Raw genomic sequence first — 11739 nt, forward strand, 5'->3', positions numbered from 1 at the left:
AGTAACTCAAACACTAAGGCTCTCTAGCTCCAGAACGGAACGGATGCCACTACACTAAGTGTAGTCAACAAATCTGAAAACGAAAATAGGCGGTTTAACTTTTGGGGTTCCATTAATGAAAATAAACCCCGGAGCTCTGAGGGCCTTAGTCTGCAGCGAGTTGCACTGTTAACCTGAAGGTGGCGCCACTCTGGTGCTTCGAATCCACAGCAGACACAGAGGGAAAGAGATGGGCAATCTCCTTGCGTGCAGTTTACAGCTTCCTGAAAACCCACTGGAGCGACCACCAGGAGTCAGCTCTGACTTGACATCAATGAGTGAATGTTGTTGATTTTAGGTGCCAGAGGTCTGCCTTATGAACAGCTGATCATATCCTTTGATAGATGTTCTGTCCTGTGCCACCCCCACAATCTCTGACACACTCGAGCTCACTGCTGCCATCACCGCGTCAATCCATCTGGTTGAGGGTCTTCCTCTCTTTCATCGACCCTCCACCTTCCCAAGCTTGATGTCTTTCTCCAAGGACTGAATGAGGGAGTATATATCGATAATGAATCTTAAGAGACAAAATCAGAGCAATGCCTAGGGGAGAGGAGCGGAGGCCTCCCCCAGGAAAGGCTGGAGAGAGTAAGAACTCTTGCAAGGTGACCCCAAGATGAAAGCGGTGTGGAGGTTTAGGGCTCCAGAGAGCAGCTGCTGGAATGCTCCAGCCATCGCAAGGTGACAAGATGGCCGCTGCTTCGCTGGGACTCTCTGCGTAGGATGTGCGGACAGATTTTAGGTGCTCCAGGGCAGGGCAGGGGCGAGCAGAAGAGGAGTTAGCTGCAAGTAGAGCATCCTGAAGTGAGGGGGAAATGAGCCGCTAGAAAATAGACTATGAGAGCAAGAGGTGAGGAAAGGAAGGCGGGTGCGTGGAGGGCAGCCACTGAGTGCGGCCAGCATCCCGGGGCAGGCAGGGCAGTGACGGGGTTCGCCTGGGCCCGGGGGGCGTCAGGTCGGGAGGCCAGCTTTGGGCGGCGGGGCCGCGCGTTGGGCCCGGGCACGCGCTGCGGCGCGCGGGGCCGCTGGGAAGTTGGGAGCGCGGTCCACGGGAGCGCGCGCGCGCACAACAGGGCCGGGCCGCAAGCTGCCGCGGCTGCCGGGGTTCTTCCTTGAGCCGCTGTCTCTGCGGGCTCCCGACTTGCCTTGGAGGCCGCAGCCGTCGACGCCTGTGGAGGGAGTCGTGTGTATCCCCGGACCCTGTCAGTGGAGGGCCAGCCCCGGGCGGCTGCGGTCCTAGTGTCTGGGCCCGCGTGAGGAGCCGGCCGGAGCGCAGCGGCGGCTGAGCGTTCCCCGAAGAGCCGAGACCGCGCAGAGGAGGCGGAGGCGCCGGTCTGGCCTCTCCCGAAGCGGGGAGGAGGCCGAGGGGACCATGTCTGGGAGGAGCACCCAACTCTCTACTACAGAGCGCGTCGTCAAAGGTGCCAACCGGGCAGGGCCCTTCCTCCTTGACCCTCGGGAAACGGCTGTGGGCCGGGCGACGGCTTACGGGAGGGCGAAGGCGAGCGGAGACCATGCAGCCGCAGTCCGAGGGGGGCGCTGGAGGCGGGCTGGGGGCGCGGGGCTGCGCCCGCTCCCCAGGGAGGACCTGGGCGGGGTGTGACCGCGGGGAAGGCGGGGATCCTCAGGGGGAGCTGCGGAGCGGGGACCCCGGGCATTTTCTGTTACACCTAGACCGACAGCTGGAGATGAGTCATCTCCCTCTGGTAGGGCTGGCTGCCAGGTGGGGTGGGGATTCCTTCTTCCCAAAAGGACATGGAACCCCATTATTATTATTATTATTTTAATTTAAAGAAATGACTTCTCTAATCTCTTTTCTGGGGTGACACAGGCAGGGAGTTTAATAGATTCTTCCAAGTCAGATCTTCCTGCCCCTCCCCTTTGTAGGATCAAATCTTCCCTCACACCCCCCCCTTAAAGAACATTTATCAGTACTTCTTGGTCCACTTTCCTTAGACCTTCAGAAGCCTTCAGAATACTATTGTTAGTGTTTAAAGAAATACAGATACTTAAGACATAAAGAAATCTGTTTTATAACACTTAAAAGGATTTACATATCTCTTGAGACGATGTTGGTGTTTTATTTCCCCTTTGGCCATACAGAATGATAGTCCTTGATTCAGCTGTCCACCTGAATTAGATTTTTGTTATTATAATAACTAAACCTAAAATATTCTGTTAACATTTTTGTAGGGTTTTACTTAGTAGTTCTCCCCCTTTGCATTTAAATGAGTAAGATATGTCAAACAAAGCTATTAATTTGTGTGCCTCTTTTGTTCGGCCATAGGACTTTAGCAAGAGCCTCTCTACCCTTTGAAGCACTAGGTTATAAGAAGGGAATTATACCCAGACCAGCTTGTGTTAGTGGCCTCTGGATGAATGAGTTAGCATTAGAGTGGGAGAGTGGGAGAAAACTATTGAAATCCTTTCCTCTACCTCTACATAGGTTTTAGAAGGAGAAAGGAAATGAAGATTGATGACCAGATTTTTTTTAAGGAGAAAAGTCTATTGAATATTCAGTGAGGGGGAGGAATTTTAATTTATTACTTACATTTCCCACTTCCAAGATGTCAGTCATCCTCAGTGTTGATTATCCTCATGACAAAATAGTAAATATAATGGGGGATTTTAAGAATAACTGAGAGAATTATTTAAGAGACTTATTTTAACTTAGGCTTATTTCTTTAACTACTAAGTTATTTTGTGCATTTTAGTGTAAATCTTTATAGCATATAACCAAGTTTCAGAATATACCACACAACCTTTTTCTGTGAATCAAGGTCATCATTATGGACAGTTATTTGCATACTGTGCTGTAAATATGGCCAGAACATTCTACTGTATAAAGCTGTTGACAGTTTTCTCTTGTATTAAAATGATTCCGGATACATACATATATAGTTTCTTGTTCTCCCTTAGTAATGCTGTAATAATTTGCCTTCTAACTGCCACGTCTCAATGAGTTGATAGTTAGGGAAATCTAAGAAACTGGAATTGTATGTTAAGATAGAACAAATAGGATCTGAGAAAGAACCCTGGTGGTGCAATGGTTATGTGCTTGGCTGCTAAATAGAAGATCAGTGGTTCAAACCCACCAGCTGCTCCTCTGGAGAAAGATGGGCAGTTTGGCTTTGTGAAAATGATGCTCTTGGAATACGTAAGGGAACAGTTCTACTCTGTTCTAGAGGCTCCAGGTATGAATTAGGATTGCCTCGATGGCCAGGGTTTGTATAATTTGGTCTGGAGTAGAGCTTAGTGGCAGTTCTTTTAGTGGCATTCTATAGCAGAATCTCAAATTCTGTTCTAGAATGTAATTTCCCTTGTAAAAGGCTGCAAGAAAGAAGGGAGATGTTTACATTTTTAAAAGTAAAATTAAACATGATTAAAAGGAAAAGAACTGGTTCATTAATAGCATACTCATTCATTGTGTCACTGAACATCAGCATCACCATCTTCATAGGGTCAATTTATTATGCAGTGAAATGGTAAATTATTGAATGTCGTGTACTTGTAAAATTACGTGAATAATTTCAGGCCCTTAGAATTTGTGAATTTATCACATACATAAAAGCCTTAGCATGACAAGTTTGATCACAGCCACTTCAACGTTTCATGACTTGTATTGTATTGCTTTATTTTGTGTTCTCCAATTCCAAATAGATATTTCTACTATGAAAGTAAAGGGTCACTGTATTTAGAAGTCTAAATCATTGCATGGAATGCTGGTCTGATGCTATCTTGTCTGGCCAGATTGTCTGCATTTATTCACAGTTTGGAGGCGTTTTGAGAGGTGAAACCACACCCCAGTTATTTTTGGTTCTGTCATTTCCTGTTAACTTTAAAGATTACTTGTTTTGTTGAATGAATCTTAACCGGGAGTAGGTGGGTGGTAGCAATTTATGTTTTCAAAGTGTCTTCGTATTTTAAGTGTCTTTAGGAAAGCTGCTCAGCAGCTTTCACTAGTCCCGTTCTCAAAAATGTACTTAGGTTTCACTCCTGCTACTAGTGCTTCCTTGTGACCTTGTCTTACATTTATTTTTGCTGCATTAGTCTCATTTGCAAAATAGGGTTAATAATACTTACTCTGCCAAGCATCTGGGTCATAGAAGTGACATAACGGATGTCAGAAGCTTTACACAAAGTAGTATTATGAAACATGATTTTTTTAAAAAAAATTTTTCTGTACAAGTAGTAGAAATCATTAATATGAAAAATTATTAGAATTGGAAAATTATGAAATTATAACATAAGTAAGGAAAATGGTTCCAGTCAGAAAGAGACCTGTTCTACAATATAAATGATGTGAACAACAAAATGAAGAAATGAATATAGCTCTCTCTGGTACTTCCCTGGCAATTAGAGTTTTCTCTGACAGTTGAAGGTGTTCGTATTTTTAAAAAATGCTTCTAATTTCACTCATCCACTGAGTGTTTATTGTGTAGCATCTATAATGTACTCTACTAGATATTAATTTACTTATTTGCTTTAAAAATAATGTCTCTATGAACCTATAAAGTCCATATGCACTAGGGCATTGCTTCTGGTATCTGGAAGAGAGAATTAGCAACTCAGCTAATTGAGTCATGACATTATTTCAGTTTGATCTTTTTTCTAGTTTCTTCTCTCCCTTCTTTCCTACTCTTCTGAATTTCTTTTACTCTTTGAGGGAATTTGTTTTCTTTGAAAGTGATTTTTAAAATAGTATTAGGAAATTGCAATAGGAGAGTATTATTTGGTGATTGAGATTTAAAAAACTTCAAACTTCTTTTTTTTTTAAAACATTGATATATTTCTCTCACTTCCTTGAGATTCAAATGTATATTCTTATATCACTTACTATGCCATTTGTTTCCCACATGGGAGGCTACTGTTTCAGTTTCTTTTCATAGACCTGGCAAGGGGACAGTTATGGTGCAAAACAGTTTATGCTCTGCTACTCACTGGAAAATTAGCACACCTAATGATATGAAGGAAGAAAGGTCTGGCAATCTATTTCTTTTTAAAATTTTTTTCATTTTAATGAAAATTTACAGATTTCCATTTATTCATTGTGGCATTCTATTTCTATAAGGGTGATAGCCAAGACTATGGAGTAATTCTTCTCTGGAACTCATGAAGTAATCCTGAATGGAAATAGAACTGGTGGCAATGATTAAATGACCTTGAAAGATTTTGAGGAGAGCTTTGCTGACAAAAATTACTGTTCTCATAAATCTACCATAAGTCCCAGTTTGTTCTCTAGTATATCCTCATTCATTTCCACACTTCCTCTTCCCCATTTTTTGTATATCAGAATTTACTGTACTTAAACATCTTTCTTTTTTAAATATAAACCTAACTCTACTAGTTTCAAAAACGTGAAAAGGGATGAAAACAAAGATTTCATATTACTCTCATCCAGAAACAATTGCTCTTGATACTTCTATCTGCTAGTATATTTTGGGTTCATAGGAAAATGGATCACATCTATCAAAGCTTTCATTATGTGAATGTTTACATATTAACATAAATCTTGTAATTGTAGCTAAATGTTTCCATGATGGTTCCAGTTAGCATGAAAAAAGTTTTAAAAGACTTCTAGGTCTTGGTTCTTTTTATAAGGTAGGCACACATGAATCATTTTATAAAATGTATCACCCTGAAAGCAACATAGCTTTACATATTCCAAGTATAACATTTCAATGTTAACAGTTTTTATAGAGATGTGATGGTAATGGTGACCTTGAGGAAGATAAAGCAGTCTGATCTGGAAAGATAGTTATGTGTCCTTAAGTCACCTGTGACCCATAGCGACCCCATGTACAACATGAAGCTTGCCCTGTCCTGAGCCAGTCACACTGTTTCTGACTGACCAACCCTCATTGCCCCAAGCTACTGTATCAATCTGTCTCATTTGGGGTCTTCCTCTACTGTGCTATCTCTCCACTCTTTCCTACATGATGTGTTTCTCCAGGGACTGGTCCCTCCTGCTCATGTGCCCAAAGTATGTGAGACAGCTTAAAAATCCTAGCCACCAAAGAAAAACTTGGCTTCACCCTCTCCAAGACAGACGTCTTTGTTTTCTTGGTGGTCTATGGTATATTCAAGACTCTTCTCCAGCACCACAACTCAGAGGCATTAATTCTCCTTCTGTCATCCTTAGTCATTGTCCAGCTCTCTGATGCATGCATAGCAAGTAGTTGCAAAGACTATGGCCTCGATCAGGCGCACCTTAGTCTCTAGACATTGCATTTCAGTACTCTGGAGAGGTCCCTGATAGTAGATTTTCCCAGTGCAATTCGTCTTTTGATTTTGTGACTATTGGTGCCAAGAGTGTTGATTGTGGAGCCGAGCAAGCTGTAATTGTTAACAACCGCAATCTCTTTTCCATCTATCATGGAGTATCCCAATAGTACCAGTACTATGCACATGTATAGTACTGGAAAGATTACAGCATTGAAATCCTTGTGGGGACAGTTCCATCCTGTCCTGTAGGGTGCTGATGAATTTGAATTGACTTGACTGCATAAGATTAAGGTATTTGTTTCCACCTATATGTTAATATCTAAAGAACATGATAACATAAATTTTAAAAGTTTTGGATTTTCTTGCAGACATCTGACAATACAGTTTTCTTCTGAAAAAGAACAAACTACTGCAAAATAAGTTTAAGTTCATGCATCAATGGAGAGAAAAAAGCTAAGGTCTCATTACTTAAACCAAATTAAAGAAGCAAGACATATTCTTCATTTTGAGCAAATTGAAGATAATAGAAATACAATAATAGAGGATAATAGAAATAGAATAGCTAATAAAAATAGAAGGAGAATTGATGCCTTTGAGCTCTGGTGCTGGAGAAAAGTATTGAATGTACCCTGGACTGCCAGGAAAACAAACAGATTCATCCTGGAGAGGGTTAAACCAGGCTGCTCCCTGGAGGCAAGGTTTCTGAGGCTTTGTCTGACATACTTTGGACATGTTGTAAGGAGGGACGGGTCCTTGGGGAGGGACGTCATGCTTGGGAGGGTGGAGGGACGGTGCAGAAGGGGAAGACCCTCTGTGAGGTGGATTGATTCAGTGACTGGGGTAATTGGGATGGGTGTGTCAGAGGCAGTGAGATTAGCACAGGATAGAGCAGGTTTTCGGGCTGTTATACATAGGGTCGCTGTGAGTCGCAAGCTACTCGATGGCACATAACAACAGTAAAAATAGGTTTTCAACAAATTGGCATTTTTGGAGAAAGCAAGTTTTTAGGCAGGTATCCATGAGGAGACAGAAGTATTCAGCTAACTTTGGCATATGTAGTAAATTTTGTTCTTTGATACTATTTCGTTGCTGTATTTTAACTGACACCATTGCTCCTCAGGACTTTGGAGAGTTCCTTTTCAGTGGATTTTCCCAGTGCAGTACGTCTTTTGGATTTCTTGACTGCTGGTGCCAAGGGTGTTGATTGTGAATCTGCACCAGTTTAAATTACTGACAATATTGAGTATACCCAGCTCAATGGTACACAGCAACAACAACGAAGCTGAATGGCTAATGGAAATAAAAGGCTGTCTTGTGCTCGCTGGCATCATATCTTTTGGTGAAATTTCAACATTCTCTGTTAAAATCTTGACACTAATTTTAGCTGCAGTTTAAATTTCACTTTAAAAGTGAGGTCTAAAAACCCAATCTAAGTGAATGTGACTTGATTATCTCTTATGAACTAATTATCAAGATGCATACAGGGAAAAGTCTTGATTCTCTAATTTGTTGACAATCTAGATTTTTTTGTCATGTTTCTTTTCTTGAGGTTTTGTTTCTTGTTAGAAAAGGATATAACTTGGTAACCCAAATTTCTGGATTGGGTGACAGGAAGGTATGCTATAAAAGCTGACCATGATAATCTATATTTTTTGTGATCATTATTAAATTTATTGAGTGTCAGCAATTCCTGATGTTTCAGAGCAGTGTCAAATCAATTCAAAGTCAAGGTGACACTGGATGTGCAGAGTAGAACTACCTCAAAGGGTTGTCAAGGCTGTGACCCTGGGGGACTCATGGCCAGCCCTTCTTTTATTTTATAATATGCCACGAATTTTATTGCAAGTGCTAATTTTTGTGAGGATAGGGAGTCTAATTGCAAAAGCAATATTCCCTTTAAGACTCTTCTGTACAGAAATCACCATCATAAACAATTCTGAAAATATCTTTAGTGTTTCAGGACTCACATGGTACACATGAACCCTCAACATTTATCTTCTTCTCTACATTCAATGAAAAAAATGCAATAATACCAGCTTTTTTTTTTAACAAAAGTATGCACACAATACCTCAGTGACACAGAGGTATTGCATAAATTGATGACACGTTTTATACAATTCTGATTCCTACTGGGGCTAGGGATCAGGGGTAAAAAGTATTACCAAAGAAAAAGTACTTTTGTTGAATATCTAGTGTTTTATCTGTGCTGCCATGTCATAAAAATAGACTTGTCAAGTCAGGTGAGGTGTATGAATGTTTTGAGCCTCACAGCACTATAACCAAGTGCAACTATAAATAATACGGAATAAAGTTTACCATCTGACTGGTGGATGATACTTCCAAGACCTTCAGTTAGCTTACTCTTTGTATTAGATTAGTGCTCTAAAGTGTTCATATTGATAGTCACATTTATTGTGATGTTTGCTATAGGAGGTGTTAAACAGTTGTTTGTCTAAAAGTAGAAGAGACAGGCATTCTTTGAGTTCTGTTTGAAATTAACAGTCCAATCACAATCGCTGATAGAAGATTTAAATGAAGGTTCATTTTTATGATGAAAGGGCTCAGTGAGAAAGGGAGAAAAAGCCCCCAAGCCCCCTAATGCTGTTCAGTGGACGCAGCTAGAGGAATGGAAGCTCTTTAAGATCCAGATGGTAGTAGACTGTCATTTTATAAGGGGTTTCCTTCAAGTGAAATGAAACTACTTTATTACCTCCCAATTTCTCTCCAAGTGTTGAGTGGTCCTTAATCTCATCCAGTCCATTTACTTTCCACTGTTTAATGTCTGTGAATTTCTTCTTAATGACATCTTTAGAAGTAGCAGAAATCATCTTGCTTTTTAAAGGTGCACTATCAGGACCTCGAGATCTGCTTTGCTTCTACAATTATTTGTCTTTAGTCAAATAATTTAGCAGAAGAGAGTGGTGTTCCTTCCTTTTCTGATCTCCTCTTATGTGGAAGATTTCCTTACTTTCACGTGGTTAGAAACTTTGGTGACTTCAGTATTCACTGTACCCCAGAAGCCATGTGGCTGAGTGCCCGAGGCTGTGGCTGCAGAAGCGGCCCAGCCCTCAGGCTCTGTGGCCCTGGCCGCCAGGCAGGCCTTATTTCTGAGGTGCCAGCCTTTCAGTTAGGAGTCTAGTGCTGAATAATTCATACCACAAAGGGACTCCAGAAGGAGAAAAGGTTGTAGGAAGAGAAAATAAATATTAAGGCATTAATGAAAGAAAAGAAAAAAAACAGATTAAAAAAATTTTTTAAGCATTAATGAGCTGAGGAGATGGGGAAGATTTTCTAAAAGTATTTTCCATCCCTTTCAGTCATACTCCTTATCAATTTAGCCACTGACTCAGAGGATATTCCTGGACATTCAGACCAGACTCTTGCCTTTTCTTCTCATTTTATATTCCACCAGATCAAATTCTGTGGACTTTTGCATTCTAAATAGCCTTGCATTTCATTCTCTTCTCCCCTTTTTTTTGCTGCTCTCCACACATCATGAGCTGTGAATAATGCAAAGCATCTTTCTTTTACTTAGAACTCTTCATGAACATATACCGCCTATGGGATAAACTTAGTTTTGGTTTATGTATAGTCCCTTTTTTGCTAAACTTTAACTTTGTGTCCCAGTTTCTCCTTACCTCATGTCCCTATTATCAAGCCTACTTTTAGTTCCCTAGAATACTGTATTTTGTATCTTAAATGTGCTCTTTGTATTATTTCTGTGCAAACCTGGCTCCCTAAACTTAACTCTCCCTGTCTTTCAAGATGTAAGATGTAGCAAGGTAACTTTTTTTTTTTTTTATATGGAACGCTTCACGAATTTGCGTATCATCCTTGCGCAGGGGCCATGCTAATCTTCTCTGTATCGTTCCAATTTTAGTATATGTGCTGCCGAAGCGAGCACGCAAGGTAACTTTTGAAACACACATTTGTGTCTTGGAGACTGTGTTGAGTTAGTACTTCTAGAGCTAGAATTTCAGAGTCAGACACACCCAAATACTAATTCTGCCCTTTTTTTTCTTCATCATGATTTTGAACACATCACTTTGTTTACCTTAGTATACCTAACTGTTGTGTTGTGTGCTATCAAGTTGGTACCAACCCATCACTGACCCTCCAGTGTGTTTCAGAGGCTGTAAATTGCATGTGAGGAGATTGCCCATCTTTCTCCCGTGGAGCAGCTGGTAGACTTGAACCATGTGGCTTTGTGTTGCCAGTGCACCTCCTCACCTCTAGGCCACTAGAGCACGTATCTAACTATAGACATAATAACTAACTCGCAGGATAGAAGTAAGGATAAAATAAATTCTACACGGTACAGTGACTGGCACTTGGTAAATGCTGAATGAATGTAAGCTGCTGTCATCATCATCATCATTATCATCAGGAAGGTAGTAGATACTGTCTCCTGAATGTTCCTCTGTCCAGTCTCATGTTGTTGGACGCACTGTTTTAAATACTTTCTTGCCCTTTATTCACCAGAGAATGTCATCCTGAAGGGCAAGAACAGTGTATCCTCAGTGCTGAATATAGTGCCTAGCATATGGTTAGGTGCTTAGTAAATTGTTAGGTAAGTGAAAGCATAAGAAGCTTACTTCCTAGAAGACAGTATGAAGAGCACAACTCCACTAATTACTGGCTGTCTGACATTTGTTATTTTCCTTGCTTCAAATGTAAACTGGAAGAGAGAATAATACCTACCTCAGAATTTAAAGATTATGTGGGGTTTTAAGAACAGTGTTAATTTTTTTTAAGTTGCTTTTAGAATTTGTTATTACTTACTGTGACATATGCCCACAGTGTGTGCTTAAAATGTTAGGTATTATTAATTGAAAACATTGATTGTGAATAACATTCAAAAAACGTAATGACAAGTCTTCTTTACTTTAGGAGGCATGGGTGAAATGAAGACTGCAGGATATTTAATTTTCTATTTTCTAACCTTAATAGTCTCTTTAGTTTTTGAGAAAATTTAAGCCTGAAATGCTTAAGAAAATGGTAAGAATTTCCTTTTCTATATATAGTACAGGTGAATTTTCGTTTTTATGTTGACAAAAGCTTACAGAAGGTTGGGCTTTCCTTCACTGATTATTTCTCATTCCCCCATCCTTCCTTTCCCCCTCTCCCATCCACTTTTCAATGCCCTCTTGTTTTAGACTGTTGTCAAACATGTATAAGTAGAATTGTTGAGAAAAAAAATATTTGATGAGTTCTTACAACACATTTCTAGTTACACTGTTGTTGTTAGGTTCCACTGAGTCAATTATGGCTCATAGTTACTCTGTGTATCACATATATTAACCTTGCACTCTCATATGTCATTCTCATTATCTTTAATTCGCTCAAGCCCATTTTTTTTTTAGAATGTAGAAATTATGTTTTTATTGCCAAGTAAAGAGTCACTTTGAGGATTAAGGTACGCCTGACTCAAGCCAGGGCATTTTCTTTTTTTTTTTTTTTTTTACTTGTGCCCAC

General features: G+C 40.5%; 1 protein-coding gene across 1 annotated transcript in view; it reads left to right on the forward strand.

Annotated features, from left to right (window-relative positions):
- The first annotated feature begins 1365 nt into the window (after positions 1 to 1365).
- Positions 1366 to 11739, forward strand: part of PPP3CC (protein phosphatase 3, catalytic subunit, gamma isozyme) — a 139275-nt gene continuing 128901 nt past the window's right edge. Inside the window, exon 1 of the mRNA XM_006884832.1 lies at positions 1366 to 1460. Within this exon, the coding sequence (XP_006884894.1) occupies positions 1412 to 1460 (49 nt within the window). The 5' untranslated portion in view covers positions 1366 to 1411. The remainder of the gene's footprint in view (positions 1461 to 11739) is intronic.

The sequence above is a fragment of the Elephantulus edwardii genome, unplaced genomic scaffold (genome assembly GCF_000299155.1).
Source record: "Elephantulus edwardii isolate Elephantulus edwardi_28Jun2011 unplaced genomic scaffold, EleEdw1.0 scaffold00038, whole genome shotgun sequence".
Taxonomy (NCBI): domain Eukaryota; kingdom Metazoa; phylum Chordata; class Mammalia; order Macroscelidea; family Macroscelididae; genus Elephantulus; species Elephantulus edwardii.